Source organism: Schistocerca nitens, chromosome 5 (assembly GCF_023898315.1).
Source record: "Schistocerca nitens isolate TAMUIC-IGC-003100 chromosome 5, iqSchNite1.1, whole genome shotgun sequence".
Lineage (NCBI taxonomy): Eukaryota > Metazoa > Arthropoda > Insecta > Orthoptera > Acrididae > Schistocerca > Schistocerca nitens.
The window spans coordinates 224,974,971-225,002,186 of NC_064618.1; the positions used below are offsets into that span (position 1 = coordinate 224,974,971).

At 39.1% G+C, this 27,216-nt stretch overlaps 2 protein-coding genes across 3 annotated transcripts in view; one reads left to right on the top strand and one right to left on the bottom strand.

Annotated features, from left to right (window-relative positions):
* The window catches only part of LOC126260821 (uncharacterized), a 162,728-nt gene extending 161,489 nt beyond the window's left edge, over window positions 1-1,239 (top strand). Inside the window, exon 6 of the mRNA XM_049958205.1 lies at window positions 1,112-1,239. Coding sequence (XP_049814162.1) covers window positions 1,112-1,146 — 35 coding nt within the window. The 3' untranslated portion in view covers window positions 1,147-1,239. The remainder of the gene's footprint in view (window positions 1-1,111) is intronic.
* An 18-nt stretch (window positions 1,240-1,257) lies between these two features.
* Window positions 1,258-27,216, bottom strand: part of LOC126260819 (nucleolar complex protein 3 homolog) — a 118,208-nt gene continuing 92,249 nt past the window's right edge. For both annotated transcript variants that reach the window (XM_049958203.1, XM_049958202.1), the window contains exons 9-14: window positions 26,613-26,794; window positions 20,874-21,082; window positions 16,327-16,508; window positions 15,027-15,158; window positions 14,807-14,904; window positions 1,258-1,438 (exon numbers count right to left, since the gene is read on the bottom strand). In XM_049958203.1, the coding sequence (XP_049814160.1) occupies window positions 1,258-1,438; window positions 14,807-14,904; window positions 15,027-15,158; window positions 16,327-16,508; window positions 20,874-21,082; window positions 26,613-26,794 (984 nt within the window). The remainder of the gene's footprint in view (window positions 1,439-14,806; window positions 14,905-15,026; window positions 15,159-16,326; window positions 16,509-20,873; window positions 21,083-26,612; window positions 26,795-27,216) is intronic.

Below are 27,216 nucleotides of genomic sequence, written 5' to 3' on the forward strand. Positions count from 1 at the left end.
AGCCTCGCCTGTTGTTAGGCTCCCCACCTCATCGCATACGTCAACATGGGGTCCTCCCCACGGCGGGCGGAAGCCTTATCTCACGACCGTTCGCCGATTTGCGGGGGAGGAATGTGGTGTCACCGCTAGACACCACACTTGCTAGGTGGTAACTTAAATCGGCCGCGGTCCTGTAGTACATGTCGGACCCGCGTGTCGCCACTGTGTATTCGCAAACCTAGCGCCACCACATGGCAGGTCACAAGACACGGACTTGACCTCGCCCCAGTTGTACGGACGACATAGCTTGCGACTAGACCTACCAAGTATTCCTCTCATTTGCCGAGAGACAGATTAATAGCCTTCAGCTAGTTCATCGCTACTACCTAGCAAGGCGCCAATGGTATCAGTGCTAATTGCTTACTACTATGCAAGAGATGTATTTCAACAAGAACAAGACTACATTAAAGTTAAGTATATTAAAATCTCTCTTCTTTTCTTTATAGTTTTCATCCAGTCTCCTGTTTCAGAATTTACGCCCGTCTGCGTTAGTTTCGCGTGCATCTAGCCACTCATTGTGTCGAGACCTTAGGGAATCGACACAACAACAATAATTGCAGACAACCTGCTTCCTGTCATGCTTGATGTCTCCCCTGATGGCAATGGCAATGACATTTCCTAGCAAGATAATTGAGTGTCCAAAGGCCAGAAAAGTGCACCAGCAGTTTGAGGAGCATAATACTGAACTCATACGTATTGGTGTTTTGGCCATTGAACCAAATCAAAAACAACTGGGTACCAGCTCTGTACCATTAAGCTATCAGCCTGTAATTTATGGGCAATGTGTAATCTGTGTGTAGTGCTATATACCTCTGGAAACTTACCAAGTACTTGTCAGATCCATGCCATGCACAATTGCTGGTGTACTGCATTCAAAAGGTGGACCGAGACACTATTAAGCAGATAGTTATAACATTTTGACACACCAGTGTAAATGATGTGGGCTGCATAGTTAGAAGGATGTATAAGTCTTGTATCTGTAGATAATTGGTTGTCTTTACTGATAATATTATTCATATTTGTAGCTCAATTTTCAAATACAATATGAAGTTTTTCCTCATAATGTTTACAGGTACAATCACAAACTGTGTACACACATTGGAGTGATGCTAGTCAACAGTCAGGAATGCAAAGCATGATGAAATTTAAAATTATATACAACTTTTCACAATATTAAAGTTCAGTGTAGCCAACTGAATTTGTATGAGAGTTACAAAATCAGCTGAATGTTGTATTTACAGCCTTGAAAATATTTTCTGTGTAGTTTTCTAGGTCTTGATTAATAAAATTTATTTTTCCCAGTGGTCTTCCTTTTGCTACATTTTTCTTCGGCACAGGTACAGATGGAGAAAACGCCATATCAGATGGATCAAAGTTTGTGTACAGAACTTCAGGTGACCTGATAACACAGAATAAATCAAACACTCAATTTGTTTCATAATAAGACGTGAAAGAATGTGAATCAGATATTAAAAATGTGCAATTAATAGTATTAAAATTTATTACTTTAACAGCAACTAATGACAAGAGACAACTAAAATAATGTACCAAGGTGATGTTGCACTAGCTTACACATAGGAATAACATATGAAGTATTGCACTACATCCATAACTTTCATAAACAGTTATAATTGTTATACATGGTGTGTCAGAATTACTTATGGGCAGATTCTTCAAAGGGAATCAACGAAAAGAGCTCAAATAAAAGTATGTCAAAAATCCTTCATTCTCAGGTTATTTACTAACACTTATGTTCAAAGTGTTGTGAGGAAAAATGCGAGTAATAATTATAATTAATTTTCTTTCGTAATAAAGTGACGTTATTGATACAAGACATTCTATCCTAAATAGCAATTTTTTGTTTGATATTTGTGTATATCTGATGTTAGTCTGTCTCGAATGTTACTTATCAAGGGCAGTAATGAAGTGCCTGTTAGAAGTGTAAGATAGCCAAGCCATCCAACCTTAATCAAGTTCATTGTCACATTGTTGAGAATTGATTCATAGGACCATAAATTGTAGAGAGAACAATGGAAAGTTCAGGATCAACAATATGGAAATAAAGGATTACTACTCACCACATATATGAGGCACTGAATCACAGACAAGCTAATTGAAGAAGAATGCACAAAATACAGGATGATTTATTCCACCACGTACAAACTCCAGGGACTGATCGATGAGAGGATATAGAACAAAAAAGGTCTAATGAACTTTCAATCATAAACTGTTACAGAGACTGCAGTCTAATACACGCTGTACCATGCAGCCACAGTTACAGTATGTGTTGAAAATGGTTTCCGTGTGCCTCAATGCATGTGTGTATACGTTGCAGCATAATCTGCCTCACGCACTCACATCGGCCAGGCAGCATGAATATGCTGCTCCATTGTCTCCACATCTGGAATGGGCGCTGCATACAATACTTTTGAGATGGCCCCCTAGCCAGAAATTGCACAGGTTGAGATCTGCTGAAGAGCAGGCCACACAACTGGACCTCCTCGTTCAATCTATTAAGCAGCGAAGACACAACTGAGATGCATCTGGACATTAATGGCCAAGTGGGCTGGAGCACCATCATGTAGCAGCCAAATAACCCTTTGAATCATCAATGGCACTTCTTCCAGCAGGGGAGGCAAAGTCACCAGCAGGAAACACCGATAGTTCTGGCCCGTTAGACAGCATGGAAGAAAGACTCGTAACAGAATACAGTCATCAATTATCTCACCCACACGTTTCGGTTGCACTGACACTGATGATTTGCAGTCACCATACCAAGGGAGTTCTCCAAACTATCCTACAGATGAATGTTATGAAAGCTGAAGATACTACTCTGCATAAGGGTGGTCTCATCTGTGAATAGGATGGATGACAAATCTCGGAATCATGGTTGCCTGGTGAACCAGTGACGAAACTGTTCCCGATGTGGAAAGTCTGTCGCTGTATGGGACAAGAGTAGTAACACCTGTCATGGAGAATGTTTTGTACAATTGTCTGGCTTATCCTGCACTGGCAGGCCAACTGACTGGTACTGACACAGCAGCCGCCTTCCACAGTGTTAACCACATTTTCCTCCAAGTCTGGTGTCTGAACATTAGGGGTACATCCTTCATGATTTCCTGCTTCCTGAAATGACCCTGTCTCAGACAAACAGTGAAACACTGTTGCAAACATTAAATGCTGTGATTGTTGTCAGCAGGATAGGTCTCCTGATACAACCTTCCTGTCTGCTGCCCATTGCCATTTGCCTTTCCGTAAGCAGACACCAAGTTAGCAAGCTCTCAATTTGAATGTGGAAGCACTGTCTACAATACTGTATCACATCCACTACAAGGTGAGTCAACAAGAGAAATGAATCGGATACAACATTACCAATTCCTATTTCATGAGAGGGCGCTAGGGTGTGAGGTATGAGGAGCAGTGCCACCCTCTAGGAGGAAATTATGCATATGGTGACTGTGGCTGCAAGGTACAGTGCGTATTAGACCGCAGTCTCTGTAACAAAGTATGATTAAATAAATGGTCTCTAATACGGAAACCCTGCATTTCTGAACATAAGCTCATTAGGCCTTTTTTGTTCTGTATCTCTCATCGATCAATCCCTAGGGTTTGTATATGGTGGAAAAATCACCCTGTATTTCAGATTTCGGACAAACCCCTTCTTCAGAAGTAAAAACACACACACATTCACAAAATTGCAACACAAGCATATATGGCTACAGTCTGTAGGCACTAATGTGTTAACACCCGGAGACAGTGGCCACATGTGTGAGAGTTCTACTTTTATGAATTTGTGTGAATTTTCTACTTCTGGAGAAGTATTAAGTCTGAAAGCTGAGATATTCTGAGCATTCTTTTTCAGTGTGCCGGTCTGTGACTCAATGTTTCCTCTATGTGGTGAGTAGCAATATATCCTTTCCACAATGTCGCAACAGGATTCAATCATTGCTTCAGCAGGAAAACACATTCTATAGACTATCTAAGAAGATCCAGGGCTCATTGGCTGCTTGATCTGCCACTTCCTTGTGCCAAATGTACATTTTCTGGTATCTAGCATATTATTACCCCCTATCTCAGATGTTGTGGCTGAAGGAGGGTGTTGTTGATGAACTGAGATATTTTTCCTCCTGGGAAGATGCACTTAAAGTAGCCACAGCAGATGAGCAATTTCACATGTTTAATACATTACATGTTCTCCAGTGGTCCAAAGATTACATATGTATCCACATACCAAACAGTGAACTTTTTCACAAGCACATCTTGAGAACTTAATTGGGACCGTCCACAGAGCTGCTAAGGTTGGTTGGTTCCTTTCTAAATCTTTTAGCATGTATTGTCATTTACTTACTGTTTTCACGGAAGATTTTAAATCTCAACCAGCAAACATATTCTCCTTCTTGTAATCAAGTAGTTACTAAAATAATAGCATCTAAAAAGGCAATCCCCTCTATGCCTGCATAAGAAATTATATAATTATTGTTTACAAGTGATAGAGGGTCTTGCTTTGTGCAGACTCTACATGGATTTGTGGAAAAGTGGTCATTTGTACAGGAGGGAGGGAGGTGGATCAGACAGATTACTGGTAGTTATGAGCCATGTGCGAAGTAAGACAATGAGATTTTTTAAATTTTATTTCCTTTAGTAATTTTTCATCATGCACAGGTTTGCCATCTAGTGGCTACAGCAAACCACAGTAGCTACTACAGAAAATACTAAAATTAAAATGTCAGTATATACTTTCTGTTGTGAAACGGTGCCACTGGATGGATAATTTTAGCTCACCTACCTGAGCTTGGAGGCTATAGAGTTCTGTAATCAGTCTCATTGAGGTTTGGCGAAGCACAGCTCGCCAGCCTTGTCCTCCAACAACCATTTCACTCTCCAACTCCACTCACACACTGACATCAGGGCCTTGCCTCAGCCTATGTTTCGCTTGTTTATCAGCTATTGATTGGAGCAACCTCTCTTTGACTGTTTCTCAATGCGTAGGCTCTTGCACACATTCACTAGTTCACTAGCTGCCTCACTTTGAAGAGACACTGCTGTTTCATTAGGATGTTTGCTCTCTGTGTTTTGTTCAGATTTACTACCCTTAATATTGTGCTATATTTCATGTTTTCATTTTGGTTATTACTGTGGCTACTTTTCTATCACAGTTCTCAAGACTGTCAAGGGGGTAGGGGTGGGGGTGTGTGGTGCAGGGGAACACTGAAAAACTTGTTTCAACTAAGGAGTGGGGAATTAAGTGCTTCTTTGTACACAATTCGGATGAAAAGCCCTAATGTTTAATATGTATAAAATGCTTAAGTTGAGACAAAGGTAGTAAATCTTACTACATTTCCCCTCACTCCATGAAGTAACACATGAGTGTTACTCCCATGAAAAATGATACCTTTTGGTGGGTAAGTTAAAGAAATAGATACAGTAGTTGCCTGAACCATCAAGTCTTAAAGAAAAGAGCTTAATTGCATCATATGTGCTATAATTAAAATTAGCAAAAGCTCAGAATGTGCAACCAAAATGGCCAAATTATTTGCTAATGATGATGGCTTTGACACTTTAAAAGAGTTGCATTGTCATGTAACACTGTAAAAAGTCTTGATATGGGGTCAAAGAATAAAAAGAAACTAAGCAATTTAATTGCAAACTGTCGACATTATTCTTTCCATATGGATGAAAGTGCTGATTGAATAGATCTTGGTCAACAGTTAATTTTTGTTTACCTAATAATGGGTGACTTTTCTGTACATGGAGAGCTACTCGCTTTAGTTTTGTTGATCAGAACAATAGGTTTGACATTTTTCACACAGTTTAGAGATGTGTTGACAAAATTGGGGTTTTTTAAAAAGTGCTCTGCAATTTGCCAGCTATGGTTGGTAGTGAAAATGGCTTTATTGGTCAGTTAAGAAGAAACAGAAAACTTTTGTTAGTGTTAGTCATCATGAGGCACTGAGTGGAAAAAGTGTCAGAATGTTGTCCGCAATGAAAGATGTAACAAGAATTATGAATATAATACATGGAGGAAATCTATCACTATCTCACAGAAAATTGAAACTGGTTTTTGAAAAAGTTGATGCAGAATATGGAGACATGCTTCTTCACTCCGAAATACCTTGGTTTAGAGCAGATCATCTTGTTTCCCACTTTTATAGACTTTTCAAGTTTTTGAATAGAGAAGTAAAATCAGATACTTAGGAATTAGAAAATAAGCTGAAAGATTCAATTTTTTATCACAATTAGCATTTCTAACAGATTTTTCAAATCTTTTAAATTATTTGAATTTACATTTGCAAAGGAAAGGAATGCACTGTTTCTGATATGTTTATGGATATTAATGGATTCCAATGTAAACTTATGTTGTCTAAATTGCAGCTAAAAAAGGAATTTTTGTTTCATTTCCTGACCTGTTGTGAATTGAAACAACAATACACAAAAGTAAAATTTTCAATATTTCCTTCCATAACACTGGCCAACAATTAAAATACACTCCTGGAAATTGAAATAAGAACACCGTGAATTCATTGTCCCAGGAAGGGGAAACTTTATTGACACATTCCTGGGGTCAGATACATCACATGATCACACTGACAGAACCACAGGCACCTAGACACAGGCAACAGAGCATGCACAATGTCGGCACTAGTACAGTGTATATCCACCTTTCGCAGCAATGCAGGCTGCTATTCGTAGAGATGCTGGATGTAGTCCTGTGGAACGGCTTGCCATGCCATTTCCACCTGGCGCCTCAGTTGGACCAGCGTTCGTGCTGGACGTGCAGACCGCATGAGACGACGCTTCATCCAGTCCCAAACATGCTCAATGGGGGACAGATCCGGAGATCTTGCTGGCCAGGGTAGTTGACTTACACCTTCTAGAGCATGTTGGGTGGCACGGGATACATGAGGACGTGCATTGTCCTGTTGGAACAGCAAGTTCCCTTGCCGGTCTAGGAATGGTAGAACGATGGGTTCGATGACGGTTTGGATGTACCGTGCACTATTCAGTGTCCCCTCGACGATCACCAGTGGTGTACGGCCAGTGTAGGAGATCGCTCCCCACACCATGATGCCGGGTGTTGGCCCTGTGTGCCTCAGTCGTATGCAGTCCTGATTGTGGCGCTCACCTGCACGGCGCCAAACACACATACGACCATCATTGGCACCAAGGCAGAAGCGACTCTCATCGCTGAAGACGACACATCTCCATTCGTCCCTCCATTCACGCCTGTCGCGACACCACTGGAGGCGGGCTGCACGATGTTGGGGCGTGAGCGGAAGACGGCCTAACGGTGTGCGGGACCGTAGCCCAGCTTCATGGAGACGGTTGCGAATGGTCCTCGCCGATACCCCAGGAGCAACAGTGTCCCTAATTTGCTGGGAAGTGGTGGTGCGGTCCCCTATGGCACTGCGTAGGATCCTACGGTCTTGGCGTGCATCCGTGCGTCGCTGCGGTCCGGTCCCAGGTCGACGGGCACGTGCACCTTCCGCCGACCACTGGCGACAACATCGATGTACTGTGGAGACCTCACGCCCCACGTGTTGAGCAATTCGGCGGTACGTCCACCCGGCCTCCCGCATGCCCACTATACGCCCTCGCTCAAAGTCCGTCAACTGCACATACGGTTCACGTCCACGCTGTCGCGGCATGCTACCAGTGTTAAAGACTGCGATGGAGCTCCGTATGCCACGGCAAACTGGCTGACACCGACGGCGGCGGTGCACAAATACTGTGCAGCTAGCGCCATTCGACGGCCAACACCGCGGTTCCTAGTGTGTCCGCTGTGCCGTGCGTGTGATCATTGCTTGTACAGCCCTCTCGCAGTGTCCGGAGCAAGTATGGTGGGTCTGACACACCGGTGTCAATGTGTTCTTTTTTCCATTTCCAGGAGTGTATTTCGGGTGCAAAAATAGTTAATTCTCATGTACTTCCATCTGCTGAATTAGAAAATCATCATAAAAATGAGAGATTAGCTCTTGCTTCGGTGATACAGTGACATTTCATCATAGTCAACATTTTCAGCTTGGGGGGAAATTTTGTTCTGTCTATTAACAAAAGACAAATGCTCTTAAGCTGTTCATAAGTGATAAACATAAGTACTGTTGCTGTGACTGAGTTTCATATAGTTTCTGCTGTAATTAAAGCAGAATTTCTGGTTTGAGAGTGCTCTTGAAGTGTAAAATTCATAAAAATGCCACAAAAATGTGTAAATAAAGTGAATAATTTTTGTTACATTTGTGGTGAAATAACATTGTCCTCACAGAAATGCAATCTGATGCTTCTTGCGAAGACTGCCTATCAGCATTATCGCAGTATGAAAGTAGGGGACCAGGCCAAGTCTTGAGCTCCAGTACATGTTGTAACGCGTATTCAGTTACACTGCGAGAATGGCTGAAAAATAAGAAACGACCTATAGCTTTTGCAGTGCCTATGTTTTAGTGGGAGCTTACAAACCATACAGATGACTGCTTTCTCTGTGTGACTCCACCTATAACGGCAGGATTGTCTATAAAGGAAAGAAGAAACAGTTCAGTACCCAAATCTTCGATCTGCTAATCGATCCATTCCGAATTCAAATAGTTTAACAGTTCCTATACCACTCAAAAATTGTGTGTTTGAAGTAGAAAATGAAGGCAGTGTGGAAGTGGAAGAAGAAGAAGAAGAAGAAGAAGAAGAAGAGCCATAAAAGCCTTCCACATTTTGTGACTCCGATTTTGAGGGAAAAGATGATAAACTGCACAGACTGAGTCAAGCAGAATTGAGTGATCTCTTTAGAGACCTTGACTTGTCAAAGGAGAAGGCAGAAATTCTTCGGTCTCAGCTACAGCAATGGAATCTTCTCAAAAGTGACGTCATAGTCTCACAGTGCAGAAAACGTCACATGGAACTGCTTCCCTTTTTGGAGAAGAAAAACAACCTTGTTGTTTGGTGCGACATTAATGGCCTGATGAAATCTTTGAATCTGAAGTGTGCTCCAACTGAATGGAGGCTATTCATAGACTCATACAAGCTTAGTTTGAAAGATGTGTTACTTCCTTCTATTCCTGTTGCTCATGCAGTCACATGAAGGAGACATATGCAAATATGACAGCCCTCTTGGGCTCAATCAAATATCATGAACACAAATGGAAAATTTGTGGTGATCTAAAAGTCATTGCCATACTCATAGCAATGCAACTGGGGTACAAAAAACATAGCAGCTTCTAAAAGCAGACCGGGCTGCAAGAAATCTTAACCCAAGTGAGAAAAACGCCTTTGCTGAGCCTCTCGTGGACCCAAAAGGTGTTCTTCTTCTATCCTTGCATATCGAGTTGGGTTTGATGAAAAATTTTTTCAAAGGCATGAACCAATGGGCCTTTAAGTACATAAGAGAAATTCCTGAAAGTGAGTGATGCAAAAAGTTAAGGAAGTAATTGATTACTTTCATTGTTATAAAAGTTAAGGAGGGTATTTTTATTGGGTCACAAATTCGAGAACTTGTAAAGGATCCTGCATTTGACCAAGTTTTGGAGGGGAAAGAACAGAAAGCTTGGGAAACCTTCAAGGGACTTGTTCGTGGATTTTTAGGCAAGAAAAGAGATGATAACTACACCTGAGTTGGTGACAGTGCTCCTGCAAAAATACAATAACGTTGGATGCAACATGTCCCTTAAAATCCTTTTTCTCCACTCCCACCTACACTTTTTCCTACTAGTTGTGGAGCTGTCTGTGATGAACATGGAGAAAGATTCCATCTGGGCATTTCTGTTATGGAACAAAGATATCAGGGCCATTGGAATGAAGCAATGCTTGCTGATTACTGTTGGTCTTTGTGTAGGGATGCTCTGGAATTCTGTTACAAGAGGCAAGATAAAAGATGATGATCCCACGCAGCCACCATATGACTCTCTTCAGACCCAATCGTCTGCGAGGTATTCTTCCAGCAATTTAGAACTCTTAAAATGTAACTACCATTTAAAAAAATTAAAATAAACTTTCAATGTTGTTAGCATATGTGATTAAAATGTATCTTTTTCTCTTAATCCATTAATATGAAATACTTACACCTAGTGTGTATCACAGAAACTCAAGCTAAGGAAAATATTTCATTGTCTTGTTTGTTTTTCCCAGCCCAAAATTCGTAAAAATTCACTCATGAAGTGCAGGAAATATTCAATTTATTTTATTTTATTTTATTTTTTTTGCCTGTGTTATTGATTAAGCTTCTAATAAGTTTCAAAGTCATTTTAAAGATTTTAAATCTCTAGATTCAGATACAAGGAGGTATAATAAGAGGAGACGAGGCTACAGACTTAAACTGTAGTACACAGCTTTTAAGCCAGCACTGCCATGTTAGTTGCCCCACAACATTAGTATGTGTTCAATTCTTGTTCCCAATTTCTCTCTTATGCATGCAACAGTTATTTTAAATAAAAAATGTTACAGTGTTTTTGTGAATAACACAGCATCAAAACACATTTTCAGGCATTTTTCTGATCTTAAGTGCATACTGATCTAGTAATATTATGCATTTCACATTGTTAATGAAATTTTCTCTACATTATATGCTTTGAATAACTAAGCAGAGCACTATGTGCAGTGAAAAGGCTACTTTTGTAATCCAATATTTATTCTTTACTACTTATGAAACTGGTGTTTGGCCTGTGTCTACCCCTACCCCCACCCCCACACCTAGTGAAAAAGGTTGAGGACATAAGGTCCGATAGATTTCCAATCTTTTCTTCTTACAGCATTCCCCTAGAGAGATTTTCGACACGGACTGACACAAAATCTAAAGTCAAATAACAGATATAACAACTGCTGTATAGCTTGAATGAGTCCACTTATGAATGAAATGTAATGCCCTTATATTTCAGATTATAATGAGAATGATTAGTACACCCATAAATGATGCAAGCTGCCATTTTTTAAGAAAACACTTCCGCCAGAAGTTAATGTTTGGAGCTACTAATGTGGCGGACACTGGCTTTAAGTTTGTGACGTAATGTCATCGATCTCTTATTATATCTCCTTGGGTGGATATCATTTTCTTTAATAATCTAATAAAAATAGTCTTGAAAGTGTTAGAACTGATATTCAAGAAGAGATGTGCAGTTTACAAAATGATCTGTCCATGCTATCCACAACAAGAGAGATGCAGCAATTTTTGAAGTCATGCCACCAGATTGGTATCTAAAATATTTTTTTTATCAACATAAGCTACACTTCTGAAAGTACATTTTCTTCAATGAAGTACATTATATCTGCTCAGCATAATACAGTGATCAATGAGGTGTTGGAAAATCAGCTTCATTTCACTGCAATGCAAATTTAAATCTCTATTGCACTACTTGTCAAGATCAACTTAAATAAATCTACTAAATGTAAAAACATCTCGTTAATATAAAAACAAGAGTTTGAGACAAATAACCAAATAAAAATCAAAGCTATAGTAGCTTATGTCTTGTGACAATTATGAATAGGGAGCAGGTAGCACTCATGATCCATGATGACCAACAGTCATCCCTGCAATTGGCTGGTGTGGCTATGGTGATGCCAAGACAGCACTGCACGAGTTAAGTTGAAGGGAGAAGTACTTGCCAGAGGGCAATGGCTCACAAGCCATGCTTTGCCAGGCCTGGTCTAATTCCTGTATGTTAGGTAGTGTCAACTGGCAGATATAATCCTAGTACGACTGCACATAAATCTTATATGGCTGGAACAGATATGGCTAAGGCAGCATATGATGCTGAGTGCCTCCAGGGATCTGGTTTTTAATCCCCAAATATGTGGCACCTTCATCACTTTATAGCCAAACAAAATCATTTCTGTGACAAACTGGTGATCCTCATTTGCAGAACAAGTGGATTAGATACACACTTATGACTGAAATTAATGTGTACAGAATTCTCTGTTGAGAGCAGAGACAGAGTTCACTATACCCAATCTTTCAATTGCCAATTGTAATGTGATGCATTGTTCTTACTGGGATGGAAAAGGAACAAACTACTGCAAAATTATCTGCGTGTAATACACACTGCATTGAGCGTTAGTTTACTTGGCTGAGCACCAATTCGGGTGGTTTTACTTTGGTTGCAGATCTGAGGTAGGTGGTGTACCCAGACTGAAAGAGCGGGCAAATGCAAAACAGCAATCACTTCTCAGTGGGTGCCAGAGGGCATATACTGCACTCTCTTTCCAGATGATAGTGCTGGTATGGTCTTTAATGCAGTGTTAGTACTAGATTTTTTTCCAACTGATCAATGTTGGATTCACCACTTTCTGGTCTGTGTGTACTTGAAATGACTGTTATTGTACCTTAACTGATTGCTTGCATGTACATCAACAACATTATGAAAAGGATAGATCGCTACTCACCATAAAGATGGCAAGTGGAGTTGCAGAAAGGCACAATGAAAAGAGTCTTACAACTCTGAGCTTTCGGTCAAAGCCTTCTTCAGAAAGGAAAATGTGCACACATTGACACTTGTGAGCATACCTCATGAACATATGTCTGCTACCTCTGGTTGCTCTGGCATTCTGACTGGAGACAGTGGTCACATTTGGGTAAGAAGCACTTGCTTGTGTGAATGTATGCATGTTTTCCTTTCTGAAGAAGGCTTTCGCCGAAAGCTCTAATGTATAACAGTCTTTTCGTCATGCCTGTATGTCACTCAACGTGTCATCTTTACAGTGAGCAGCAATCTATTCTTGAGATAATGTTGCTGATATTCCAACCTGTATTTTCCATTGTTTGTTCTTGCATGTATGCTTGTGTGCACTGGTTTTTTAAGAGTTGAGGCAACTGATATCATAAATATCACTGGCTGTAACACTTTATATGCTTTCTGGCATCAGTCTTGTTATTTTTATCTCTTGCATTCATTTTTCTCCAGAAGAAAACTGCAATCACAGCTCCAGGTTACATGGTTGCCTTTAGGGTGGACATATGCTAATGGTTCCATACACTCAGTTCTTGCTTTTTGAGAACATCTGAATGAAATTTCCCATATGTTAGAATTGGAAGCACCACACTGGAGTTGGAATGTAAGGTCAGACTTTCAATCAATTCGATGACTTTAACCTTGATATACACCGGCAATTTATGAGAATTGAATGTGAATATGAAGGCAGGAATTTTTCAGATGTTCACAGTTACCCTACTTCATAATATCCTACCTTAATCACTCCTTCATTTTTCCATTCTTTTAGCAGGTTCTGTATTTCTAAATGCATAAACTTTGTGCAAGCTACATTCTTCCTAAAATTAAAGAGAGCCGAGCAATGCTGGTTCAACAGAATACTTGTTAATTCACTGAACTCAGTAAGAACTGTTTCTTGACATGATATCTCCCCTAGAAGTGTACCAATGTGAGTGTACTTATCATACTTTGAAAAGCCAGGTATTTGCTCAGCAGCTGTTGAATATAAAAAGGAATACCTTGTCCAAATTTTCATCCTCTATTGATAACTAAAATTGAGTGCTTTATGTTGGGTGTGAGTGTTCACCAGTAATCTAAAGAAACTATTGTTATATGTATTTATAAGGTTTATAGAAGTCTGACAAGTCTCATTTTTCAAATAGGGTTTTGTACCATTCTCACACTCCAGTTGCTTAAGCCATGATGTCTACTCTCCACTGCACACAACAATTCTACTGTCATGCCCCAAGTTTATGGTACTAGAGGACCGATGGTGTGATACCCATTTTCAGGGAAATATGTGTGCAGCAAACCCTTATCACCTATGTTTTGAAAGCAGCAGATCACTTAAGTGCCACACTAAATAGTTTTCTCTATCACTGGCAAGCAAATAATATATTTTTATGGAGCTGTAATCTGTCTCTGCAACCAAATGAAAGGTAGTTTGTTTTGTGCCATACACATTTTGCTTCTTTTATTTTTGAAGCAGTTTCAGTGGCACGTTATATATGTTTGTTTTATGTATACAATAATTATGAAAAGGCTTGTTACTACTCACCATATAGAAGAGATACTGAGTCGCAGATAGGCACAACAAAAAGAGATTTGGAAAGTGGGCTTTTGGCCAACAAGGTCTTTGTTGAGAATAGACAACACACACACACACACACACACACACACACACACACACACACACACACACGTGCGCATGTTGCCTATTTTCAACGAGGGCCTTGTTCGCCCTGTGTGTGTGAGCTGTGTTTGTGTGAGTGTCTGTGTGCACGTTGTCTATTTTAGATGAAGGTCTTGTTCACCGAAAGCTCACTTTCTGACAGTGTTCTTGTTATACCTATCTGCGACTCAGCATCTCTGTTATGTGGTGAGTAGCAACTATCCTTTTCATAATAATGTTACATTCCATCCTGTATTTTCCATTGTTCTATATTAATTATACTTTGTATATTTTCTTGTTATTCTCTTCTTCCTCTTCTTCTTTTTTGGGGCAAGAAAAACGTTTCAGCACAAGTTTGGTGAGACTAAATTACCATTTGGTGTTAACTAACGATTTCTAATGTTATTACTCCACGTCTGCCACCTTGGAATTAGGTGAAGCGAAACATGTATGGCACAAAAAAAACTGCCTTTCATTTAGTTACAAAGGTGGAAAACATCTCCATAAATATATAGGCAACTAAGGAATGATGGCAAGACACACAAAACGGCATAAATTTGCTTGTATGTTTGGGTTCAGTCTACAGGGAAATGTCATATTCACTTGCATTTACAAATATCAGAATTTCTCATGAGCTCACTATCTATAACCATAATTATAAAACTGCATTCTTCATAAAACAATTTTTGATACTTACTGTTTTGCCAATTCTGGTGGCAAGCTGCCTTCACCTGTGGCAGGTACATTGTGCAATATATGCGAGGCAAACTTCCTCACAGTTGGATGATAATGGCGCTGAAAACATGATAAAACTAACAGTACCAACTGAACCTTATATATTTGCAAATTGTATGTGATCATACTTCATTTATGTCAGTTTTCTCAAATTAAAACTAAGAACAGCAAAGAACAAATACCTGCAATACAGTCATTTCCCACAGTGCAGTGTTGCCAGCATTGCAATATTCTGGTTGTTCAAGCTCCGGAAAATAATGTCCCTGACCAACTGTGGAGTCCAGATCCAGTAAAATGTCTACTGACTTATTCATCTGCAATGAGATACAATATTTTAAGTGTGGGAAACAACAGAGGCAAACATAGGTATGAGTTTTTCAATTTAATGCTTAACAAACAGTGAAAATAGGTTACTGGAGGCATGGCAACAAAATGTCACAATGTCAAAATTTTGTAGTCTACTTCAACGTACACAAACAAAATTAACATGTCTTTGTGCAGAGATGTAATACACTAACATACTACCAGTATATGGAAAAAATGTACAAATAAATGCGTAACTCAGGCAAAAAGAATTTATAATAAATTAGAATGGGCTAAACTAAAATTACATGACAGGTCCCTAGTGGTGGGATCGACATTCTGACACCAGTCATATGATGGAATAGGCTAGGGTCCCAGGTATCACATCCTGAAGCCATTTCTGCTCACGTGCCCTTGTTTATGAGCACTCGACAAAAACCATATAGACTAGAGAAGGGGTAGTCAGCCTTTTATATCTACCTTTTTTTTAAATCTCCAATAGTAGTCAAATTTGCTAACCACTCACCAGTTCCACACTAATCGTGATTTATAATGTAGGGAAGTAATTTTACTTTATAATCCTTATACATTACAATTCCAGCAAGTCAAATAATAATTATTACTTGACAAATACTTTAGATCAAAATTTTATGAAAACCTGATGAAAATGTTTTCAAAACCTGTACCGCCTATCGTGAAAGCTTTAATGCCCACTAGTAGGTGGTAGGGAACAGGTTGAGTACTACTGGTCAAGAGTGTTATTTTGACTATGGTGTAGCACAGTGGTAGTGTACAAGGCTATATGCTAAAGGTGAAGGGTTCAAATTCTGTCTGTTAATTTTTAGATTTTTACTTTTAAATTTTTATAGAAATAAGTTCCATGATTATTTTTATTCAATTACTTGGTTCAAATGTATTTCTTTTAGTTCTTAATCTTACCATGACATCATTTTTTTTAAATATATACATATGGAATGTCAGAGTGATATTGTGACTTGACGAGGACTACTTTCTACAACAAAAGTTTCAATTATCAAGCAGCAAGCAGTCAGAACAAAGGGAGAGCAAAAGATGACAGTGTAGCGGCTTTTACCTGATGGTCCCAGTTGTAGAAATTGCTTTCCCAACGTACTAATACTGCATTAATAAATAAGAAATCACACACACAACACTACTAACCGTTAAAATGGTTTTAACCAAAGCTAGGCAACTCAGTGTGCCATTATGGAGCAATTGCAAGGCCAGTGTGCTAACTCTCTTAGTAAAGGCCAGCAAACGTTGATTAGATATCTTCTTTCTTCGCTTTATCAACACTGCGTCCAAAGTCCTCAAGGCAATCTGCATATCGCCATGACTTTTACCTTAAGAAAAGTAAAACATAAAGTTAATAGAAAGATTACAGAGAGCCAGTGTGTGTGTGTGTGTGTGTGTGTGTGTGTGTGTGTGTGTGTGTGTGTGTGTGTGTGTGTGTGTATCTGAGGGGTGGGGGGGGGGGGGTGGTAATGAGATGCTGGCGATGGCTCTTAGAAGTTGTTAAATTTGTAAAGCAGCAGCAGCTGACAAGTAGAGATCAAGCTGTTTTTAATGCTACTGTGTCAGCTTTAGAAGCTCATGAATTGCTTACAACCAACTGCAACTGTTTATGAATTATGCGGTTATTATCACTCAGCAACTCTTATGAAAGATGGTGGAGGAGGAGACTAGTGTTTAACATCCCGTCGACAACAAGGTCATTAGAGATGGAGCACATGCTCGGATTAGGAAAGAATGGGGAAGGAAATCGGCTGTGCCCTTTTAAAGGAACTGTCCCTGCATTTGCCTGAAGCAATTTAGGGAAATCCTGAATGCGAGTCCAGTATGCTAACCACCGCACCACCTCGCTTGGTTGCAAGATGGTGTAAGGCATGCAGAATTGATAGTTTTTAAGGAATGCTGATGTAATGGCAGTCAGACCAGCATTAACAAAAGAGATCAACATGGAATTACATGAGCAGCAGGAATAAAACTACAAACAAGGAAGCAAGGTGAAAGATCAAGCACAAGTTATGACTGGGCAAGGCTGAAGAAGGAAGTCAGCTGCACCACTTCAAAGGAATCATCCATGCATTCACCTTATAAAAGTTACAGAGAAACTATGAGAAACCTAAATCAAGATGGCCACATGGGCAGTTAAATGTGGTCCTCTCAAATGTGAATCCAGTATGTTAACCCATACAACTAACTTGCTTCATATAACAACAAAAATAATCAATTATCGATAATATAATGTACAAGGATAGATAAAAAATCTGCTCACCACGCATTGGCAGTGGAACACACACACAAAGGAGTTTAGCTTTTACAGGCTTTCAGACCCAGTGGCACCTACTTCTGGCAGCAGAGTTGGGGAAGGAAGAGGGGTGAAGGAAAAGGACTGGAGAGGTTTAAGGAAAGGGATACAGATCACAAAAGTCATCCAGAACCCCAAGTCAGGGAAGACTTACCAGAGGCAATGAGAAGGAAAGACTGGTTGTTCGAGACTGCACCGGACGAGATTTGAAAACCTGAGAGCTTAAAGGTGGAAGACGGGGTGATATGCAAGACAGAGATTACTGCTGAAACATCGTGCATGAGCTAATAAGAGTGAAAAGCTAAGTCCATTGTACATAATAGAGGTGGGAGGGAGAACGACAAAAAATAGTCAAGTTGGAAAATGAAAGATGTAGAAAACTGAAATAGAGTGAAGAAAGGAGTAGTTACTGTGGAGAAATGCTGAGACAGGAGGAATTAATGTAAATTAAGGCCAGGTGGGTTTACACTAACTTGCTTCACAGTTACAAACAAGATCCAGTCTAGAAGTTGAGGGAGAAGACAAAAAAATTAGGAAGTAGGACAGGAGTACTGGTGGAAATAAGGCTGGGAGAGCAGGTCATGAGTTGATCCTGGATAACTCAGTCAGCAGAGCATTTGTGCACAAAAGGCACAGGTTTCAGTGTGAAGTCCTGGTCTGGTAGACAGTTTTGATCTGCCAGGAAGTTCAACACACAACTAATTGACTGAGGTCTAACATGGAGAATAGCAATTTCTCAAAAACAAATTGAAAACAAATGTGATGCAACATCTACTTTAAAAATGTGATAAAGGAGTAGCGGGAAATTTTTAATTTTGCGGGCTTTATATATGTGGAAAAAAAGTCTTTTTATCTTGTTGACACACATGTTCCTGATGTATTTTTACATTTTCAGCTGTTTTGAATATTGCAGACAGTCGAAAAGATTATATGTGTTTTCAAGTGTTTGGTTAATTTTTAATTAAAAAAAAGACGGATAAAAGAATTTGCATTAAATTTTACTTGAAAAATGGAGTAAAGTGCAGCACCACATTCAAAATGTTGACTTTAGCTTTTGGGGAACCTAATATGATTAAGACAAGAGTTTACGAGTGGTACAAATGTCTCGAAGAGGAGCAAGAAGATGCTGAAAACGACAACCAAACTGGACACCCAAACACATTGATTACTAATGATGATGTGGATGAAGTAACAAGAAATGGTCCTGGAAAGTTGTCGAATCACCACCAGAAAGGTTGTTGACGATATCGGCATATCCTTTGGCTCATGCCAAGCAATTTTTTTTTTTTTTTTTTTTTTGATGTTTCGGGCATTAAGCATGTAGCAGCGAAGTTTGTTCCAAAAGTGTTGAATTTAGACCAAAAACAACATTGCACAGACATCGCTCAGGAATTGCAGAATGTAGTTGGTAACAATCCAGAAATTCTAAAGCAGGTTATAACAGGTGATGAAACATGGGTATACAGGTATGATGTCAAAACAGGAGCCCAGTGCCCCAATGGAAACTGCCAGAAGAGACAAGACCAAAAAAAAAATTCAACAAGTTTGATCACATGTGAAAGTTCTTCTCACTGTTTCTCCAAATTACAATGGGATAGTGCATCATGAGTTTCTGCAGTATGGTTGTATGGTCAATAAGGAGTAGACCGGAATTGTGGCAAAACCATTCATGGAAATTGGATCACAATAATGCTCCCACTCACACCACAATGCCTGCTTGTGATCTTTTGGCAAAAAAACAAAACCATTATGTTGCCTCAGGCACCATATTCGCTGGACATGGTCGCCTGCAATTTCTGGCTGAAGAGAACCATGCAAGTACGTCATTTTTCCACGATGGGTGAGATACAAACCCAAATCGCCGAACAAGCTGAACACCATAATGAAGAGAGAGTTCCAGAAGTGCTTCCAAGATTGGAAAAAGGGTTGGCACAAACGTATTGTACCTGAGGGCGATTACTGGTACTTTGAAGGAGACATAGTTGATATTGATGTATAAATAAAGATTATTTAAGAAAAATAAAATTCACATTACTTTTTGATCACAACTCATATGTAATAAAAAAGATGTAGAGAGATAAATGAGCAAGTTTCACATCACTAGACAATCAGCTAGCTCCATGGGCAAATGCTCTCCTCCTATCAACTTACAGTGGCAAAATTAACACTGCAGAGAAATATATTTTAAAATATCCCTACACTCACTTGCTTGGCATCAAAAATAGAAAGTAAATGCCCCACTCTAGCTCATTTCCAAATAATCTCACCACTATGCTAACCAGATACATATGTGACACCATTTTAATCTTTGCATAAGAATCAGAACAGGTGAAGAACTTTGACTCATGACGTCCTACAGGTTGGTACATAATAAATGCTTACTGAGAAAAAACAGCAATTTACTGAACTTCATATGATGTTTATCTAAATTAATATTTAATGCTTACCTTCTGATCTCCATTACCTGGTAGTGAATTCCCGCACACTCCATGAAAACAACAAATCCCATTTCAATACAACAGGGTGTTTCATTAATTCCTTAATAAGTCACAGAGAGGCCACAACCCCCTACTCACAACTGCAAGTTAAAACTTGAAAACCCCCTCCTCCAGGTCAATACCTATTTCCCTACAAGATTTCACCAAAATCTGCTTTAAAGATTATCACCGAGTATGGTATCCCAATATTGCATGCTACTCTGCAAATCACATTGTTTGCTTTGTACGTTTTGGCTGGAAGACAACAGCTGAAATGGCAGAATTGGTCAAGGTCTCACCCATGATGAATTCTAAGCATATTCATGTTTTTGAAGAATGTATTCTGCTAATCATTTGAGCTCTTGATACAGCTAAAGACATGCATATCATCCACTTCCAGCACGATAACATCAGTATGAACACAGTGAAAACAACCATAAATTTACTGAACAGACACCCAGAAGTATTGGCATTGGAATGGCCAGCAAAATCTCTAGATTTAAATCCAATTGAACATGGGCATTGATGATTTGAGGCAGGAAGCTATGTCAGGAAAATATTCAAGACTTTTCAAAATAAGGATTTTTTTTTTATGCTGAGAGCATTACGTAACATCAGCATATTTGTAAATCTGTCTCCCCAATCCTCGAATATTCTAAGTTTTTTTTTTTAAAGTAAACATCTTATTTCATTTATTATTTGGAAAAAAGAGAGAGAAGAATTATTACACCAGGAAAGCATATGAAGTGACTGCATTTATTATTTGCTCAATTAATTACATGATATCAACAGTTGAAAAAATCTGTATAAATAAAGTATTATATTATAAAATAATTCAGTAACTAATATTGCAACATAACATGTAATTAATTAAACATGCATTGTTAAGGAAATGTAATTAATGTGTTTGCTTCAATTACCTGCATTTATGTGCAGAAGATTTCTATACAGATGAGAATAAAATCTGAATGGATCTATGTTCAGCACATCACCTTGACCAGACAGAATAGTGAACACTGTCTCAACACAGTGGAGTTGCTCCCTATGTCCCAAGGGCTCATTCTCCAGCATATGATCCATAACATTCACAAGATCGTGATAGAACTCCAGGTTGATACAATGTGCAAACCTGCATACAGTGTTTTACAAATTACAATGAAGGCTTTAAATTTAAAAAAATAAATTATCCACACAGAATTTAAATTATCTAGTTACTAATTATTAACATTTCTCAGCTTATTTTATTATTCCTAGCATTTCTTTCACCTAGCATATTTGTTTCCATGGTAATGGAAATCGTTGTGGGAGTAGTTGTTGTTGTTGTTTTTATGGGGAAGGAGACCAGACAGCGAGGTCATCGGTCTCATCGGATTAGGGAAGGATGTGGAAGGAAGTCGGCCATGCCCTTTGAAAGGAACCATCCCAGCATTTGCCTGGAGCGATTTAGGGAAATCACGGAAAACCTAAATCAGGATGGCCGGACGCGGGATTGAACCGTAGTCCTCCCGAATGCGAGTCCAGTGTCTAACCACTGCGCCACCTCGCTCGGTCGTTGTGGGAGTAAAAACATGCTTGCATGAATGAATGAAGAAGTGGTTATCTTTGCCATGTCACTGCTTATTCATGTTTCCTTTTGTTTTACAACCTCCTACTCACACCCAACTTTATTTCTTCCTCTAAAGTCTTAAGCTTTAGTAAAATTTATGAGTGAAATTCATCCACACCAACCCCCTTTTCATTTCCAAATACACAGGAACTTACAAATCTAACAATGAACTTATAAATCTGATATTTGAACTTTGTAGTAATCGAAGGACTTTTTCAAAACTTGTATCACTGATAGTTCCTCTTTGTTTCACTGCCATTTTATAAAACTACCTGCTTCAGGACAAGCTGCTTCAGGAGCAAGCTGTACTATCCACCCTCATTCCATTTTACTTCTCAGCAACAAAGGGAAAACATTCTGGCAGTCTAGTAACCATATACAAGAGTGTTTCATATTTTTAAAGGATCAATATGATGTTCTAAGCCTGTATCAGAAATGTCCACTTCAATATCTTATATGCCAAACAAATCCATTACGTCCGAAATATCCACTGAAAATGTTTTGGTGTGTATTGTGGCTATGATTATTTTTTTATACCACAAGGCCTGTCTTCATGGCTCATATGGTGTGTGGAACTGTAGGTAAACTTTACCACCTAGTATGTTTGGTTTCAGGCTGTTGGGAACTATGTTCCTTCATGTCACAACTTAATGCTGTAGAGTGACCTCTAATACCGCACGATGCCTGACAATGATAAAATGTCAGAACTGCAAGTGCAATAAATATTTTTAACAGCAAATGTGCAGGAGGACTACATTCAATAATTACACTAAAGCTGTGGGCCCAGTCTTTACTAAAATTCTTATTCTGTAATTTGCAATTTTAGTGTTAACACCAGTGTCAAACATAAGTATTCTATACTATGTCACGGCACATATATAAGTTATAAGTAATGGTATCTTTGTAGTTTTGTATCCCATTTTATAGCAAAGGAGATAGCAAGCGTGATCACTGACACAAGTAATATACTGAATTAAGCTATTCACAAGCAAATGAAATAAAATGCGACAGACCATTGTATTCCATCCTAAATGTGAATAGCATAAGTTTAGGCATTAGTGACTTCTGTCACTGATCACAGCTGTTGCCTCCTTTGCTATGGAGTGGGACATAACCACGCAAGTGTACCATTACTTATATCTGTGTGGTGACATGGCACCGATTAGTTATGCTTTACCATGGCGCAATACTGAAACTGAACTAGCAGAATAAAATACCTGCACAGCCATAAGCCCAAAATGACATAATTTAAAATTAACTTCCTTAAGTTTGGAAACTACTACCATGTATGGTGTTAAGTTCTTGGCCTAGCTATGACGGACTACGTTCTAGGTCATGACACAGTATCGATTTAGGTCAATGCAATTTTATAAAATGTTTCTCCAAAAAGTAGTTCTAAATTCTGGAAACTCTGCAAAATGCACATCTACAACTATCATAACCTTTGCACTGGACTCAAAATGTTTTACATGGAGAAATATCTTTATTCATGGAAACAGATGGAATTCAGTTATCACACTTATCAAACCTGGTGAACAAGGTGGATGCTTCAACATTTCATACTTTTTCCCAAATGCCTAGGCATTTTTTACAGACAGGAGCAATGCCCTGAACAACTATTCTCGTTTTCTTTTGAAATGAGCCAAAACTTCACCCTTTATTTTCACCTAGTTAGTCCAGAAGTCATCCGAAATACGTCAGTTATTATATTATTCTACGGAAAGTAATCATAAGATGAAACACTTTTGCATCCCAAAAAAACCCCTGCTTGGATTTTTGTTGTGTTTCTAGCATGAAGTAGTGGACCCCATATCACATCTGCAGTGACAATTCAGAATACAAAAACACTGTTTCAAACATTGCTGAGGTCCTTACAAGCTTACAGTGTTACATATTTCACAGACCTTTAATTGCCAATCAACCCATATCATGAAGATTAATCTTAAGATTTGAGAGTTATCAGATAACATTTCTCTTATGAAAAGTAGAACTTGGCAATCTTCTGTAACATGAGAATTTGTATATTTCTACTGAGTATGTGTATCACTACTGCTTTTATAGACAATATACATAAATTATGTAAGATATGTAATGATGTAAACTCCAGGTTGGAGTATATACAGGGTGTACATGCAGGAGAGGGGGGGGGGAGGAGGCGGGGAGAGGTGAGAGAGGGGGGGGGGGTCGGAAGGATTTTTCCCGGATGCATATACACTATACCTCTGGTGAAAGTATATTCTTTCTGTGTTAAGTGAGAATATATTTTCTCTCAAAGCTGTAAAACTTATCAATCCTTTGAATTGTGAAGGTTTTATACGCTGGCACAGAACTTTCCGGCACTTTAGGAAACAAAATCCAGCCAAAAACAACATTTTGCAAAGCTCTTTGATGCATGGCAACATTTAGATTGCATATTTTTGCATTACGAATGTATAAACAGGAATTCTGCCAGATTCAGCATGGCAGCTTCTGAAGCACTGAAATTGAGACTGTCGGCTAATCATAGCTCATGTCACGTGATCTTGCCAGCCAATGACAGCAGATGTTCAGAGCACAGGACACGTTATGTAGTCAGCCAATAGCAACATCAATTTAAGTAGTACAAACATACAAATAGGAAAAGTTTTTAAATTAATATACATACAGCATAGTTACACGAAAAGCTAAGCTTTCACATATAATACTAGTCATCAAAATTTTTTTGCTGTCCCCCCCCCCCCTCCCACACGTCCCGAGGGTGGGATTAGGCAGGGTCCTAAGAACACAGCTTAAATTGCAGCAGCTGAAAGATAATAATACTTTTTGTCATCCTTATTGCGTAATTTGTAATCTATTAAAGAACAAAAATAAATACGAAAAACAAACCATGAAACATGGTCTTTTTTAATGTGTGTTACCCCTTAAGATGTACGAGGGTAATCCCATAAGTAAAGTCTCCTATTTTTTTATAAGTACATATAGACCTGTTTATTTCTACAATGGTTTACATCAGTTTACAGCTTGAACATTTAACTATTTTTCAACATAATCACCATTTCTGTTGATGTATTTTTGTAGATGCTGTGGCAGTTTTTGTATGCCCATGTCATACCAGTTCGCTGCCATGCTGTTCAGAAAGTTATGAACCTCTTATTTGACCTTGTCATTGGAGCTGAATCGCTTTCCGGCCAAATATTCTTTTAACCTAGGGAACAGGCGATAGTCACTGGGTGCCAAGTCAAGACTATAGGGTGTATGGGTAATTATGTTCCTGTTACAGGAGAGCAACGGTTTGCTGAGCGATGTGTGGGCAAGCGTTGTCATGGAGAATGTGTACGGCCTTGCTCAACATTCCTCTTCTCCAGTTCTGAATTGCCCATTTGAGTTTTTTCAGAGTCTCGCTGTACCTGTCAGTGTTAATGGTGGTACCAGTGGGCATAAAGTTGACCAACGATACTCCTTTCCGATCCCAAAAAACGGTTGTCATGACTTTACTGGCAGATAGTGTTTGTTTGAATTTCCACGGCTTTGACGAAGAAAGATGCCGCCGCTGGTGTGACTGTTGCTTGGTCTCAGGTGTAAAGTGGTATGCCCAGGTTTTGTCACCCGTGGCAACTGAGTCCAGAAAGTTGTCCTGTTTGGCTGCAAGGTGGTGAACGAATGTGCGGAAAGCATCAGCTTGTTGCCGCATGTGGTCCTCAGCCAGTATGTGTGGCACCCATCTTGCGCACACCTTCTGGTAGTTCAATGATTACGTTAAAATTCTGTGAGTGGTGCTTCGGGAAATCTCAGGAACCAACATGCAGAGATCATCTAGGGTGATCTGCAGATCTTCAACACTGTCTCCTCAGAAACTGACAGTCTCCCGCTCCTTTGTTCGTCGTGAATTTCGGTCCAACCAGCTGCAAACTTTCTACACCACTTACGAACATTTTTGACATCCATGCACGACTCGCCATACACTTCCATCAATTGGCGATGGATTTCAATTGGCGCAGTGCCCTTTGCGTTCAAAAACCGAATAACTGTACGCAATTCGCACTTGGCAGTAACATCCAACAGGAGCTCCATTCTCAATGGCTGCCAAGCCAAGACTGAGTGCCTCAGCGCCGCGTGTGCATGTTTACACACAGCGCGTGAAGCACTATTCATAACAGTGTGACCAACTGCCATACAAACAGAGTTCTGTACTTATAAAAAAAATAGGAGACCTTACTTTTGGGATTGCCCTCGTATCGAACACAAATGTGCCAGTAAAATATTAAGTAACGACAAAATGGCTGGTCTCCAAGTGGCTGGTCCTCACTGTTAAGTTTTGAATGAGAATCTAATGTTCTGTGATTTATGAAGTTCATCGCACATTCTCACATCTAATGTAATTCATCCTGCATGAAAGGAAATTTACTTTGCAAGTAACACTTCTCAAACCACCATTTGCAATATTTTCCTATGATATGTTACAAATGTAAACAGTTGTGGCGTCATGTTCATCGAAACAAGGCTCGTGAGAAAGATGCATTGAAAGCAGTTTGTTGTTATGAAGTATTGAATAGTGTTTGAAGCTTTCTGCTGTCAGCAGGGGCTTGTGTGTGCACAGTGTTTTTTTTCTTTTCTTTTCTTTTCTCTTGTTTTCTTTTTGTTGTAAATAGCGCATTTTCTTTGCAACGAAAGTTTTATTTTGGTGTTATTCTCTCATTTACTTTTTACTGCTGCAGTATTATTCAACAGTAGCGGGCTACAGTAAAATCCTTCCTAAGAGTTATCTTTTCTTACCAGTCAAAATTAGAAAAAATTAACTGAAAACTAAAATAATGAAAAATTCCCAGAAATGTACGATATTTACACGTTTTTCCAAGATTTCTCCCAGATGAAAAAATTCCTGGGCTTTTCCTAGATTTCCCAGTTGTCCTGGGGTGTATACACCCTGATATACCACTGTTCAATGTTTCTTCAAACTGAAAAAATGATATACTGTGTTATGACTTAGTGCATCATTTTTGCTATATATTTATTCAACAATTTTACATTACCACACATGAGATGATTTTCTGGTTACAAATACCATTACTTTTACCTAGCAAGGCCCTCCAGTGTGACACTCAGCAGCTTTGACGATGGTGCCTGCTTCAGCACACGGAAATAAATTGTAAACACAGTTTTTGTAACTTCTGTAAGATTCTGCTGCTTAGATTGGACATTCTCTTCTGCTTTGGTTTCTAACAGTTCCTTTTCCAGTTCTTCCAGCTTCTTGCTTTTCTATATCAGAGAAGAAAATGAGCAAGGTAAGGTTACGCACAAATAGTTCCAAAAAATAGTACTAAAAGTGGGAACACTGCCTTAAACATTAACCCTTTGACTCTGAGGGACTTGCACAGTAGTTGAAATGCACCACATCTTAGTTGAGGTCAATTGCAAACAGTTTGCTCCTGAAGTACCAACAGGGCATGGAACTGTAGTTGCAGTTTTGAGACTCACACTTGTTAATTGCTTAACTGCACCTTACTTTTATATCAGTTTGAGGATAAAACTACTGATGGAATGTCTATGCTTTAAACCTAGCAGGTGATGTTTCAATCTACAAAACACACTTCATCAGTTCTGTGTCAGAATTTTTGTGCTTCAACATGTACACAAACCATTAATTTGCAATAAATAACTTGCTTAACATTTATATTATG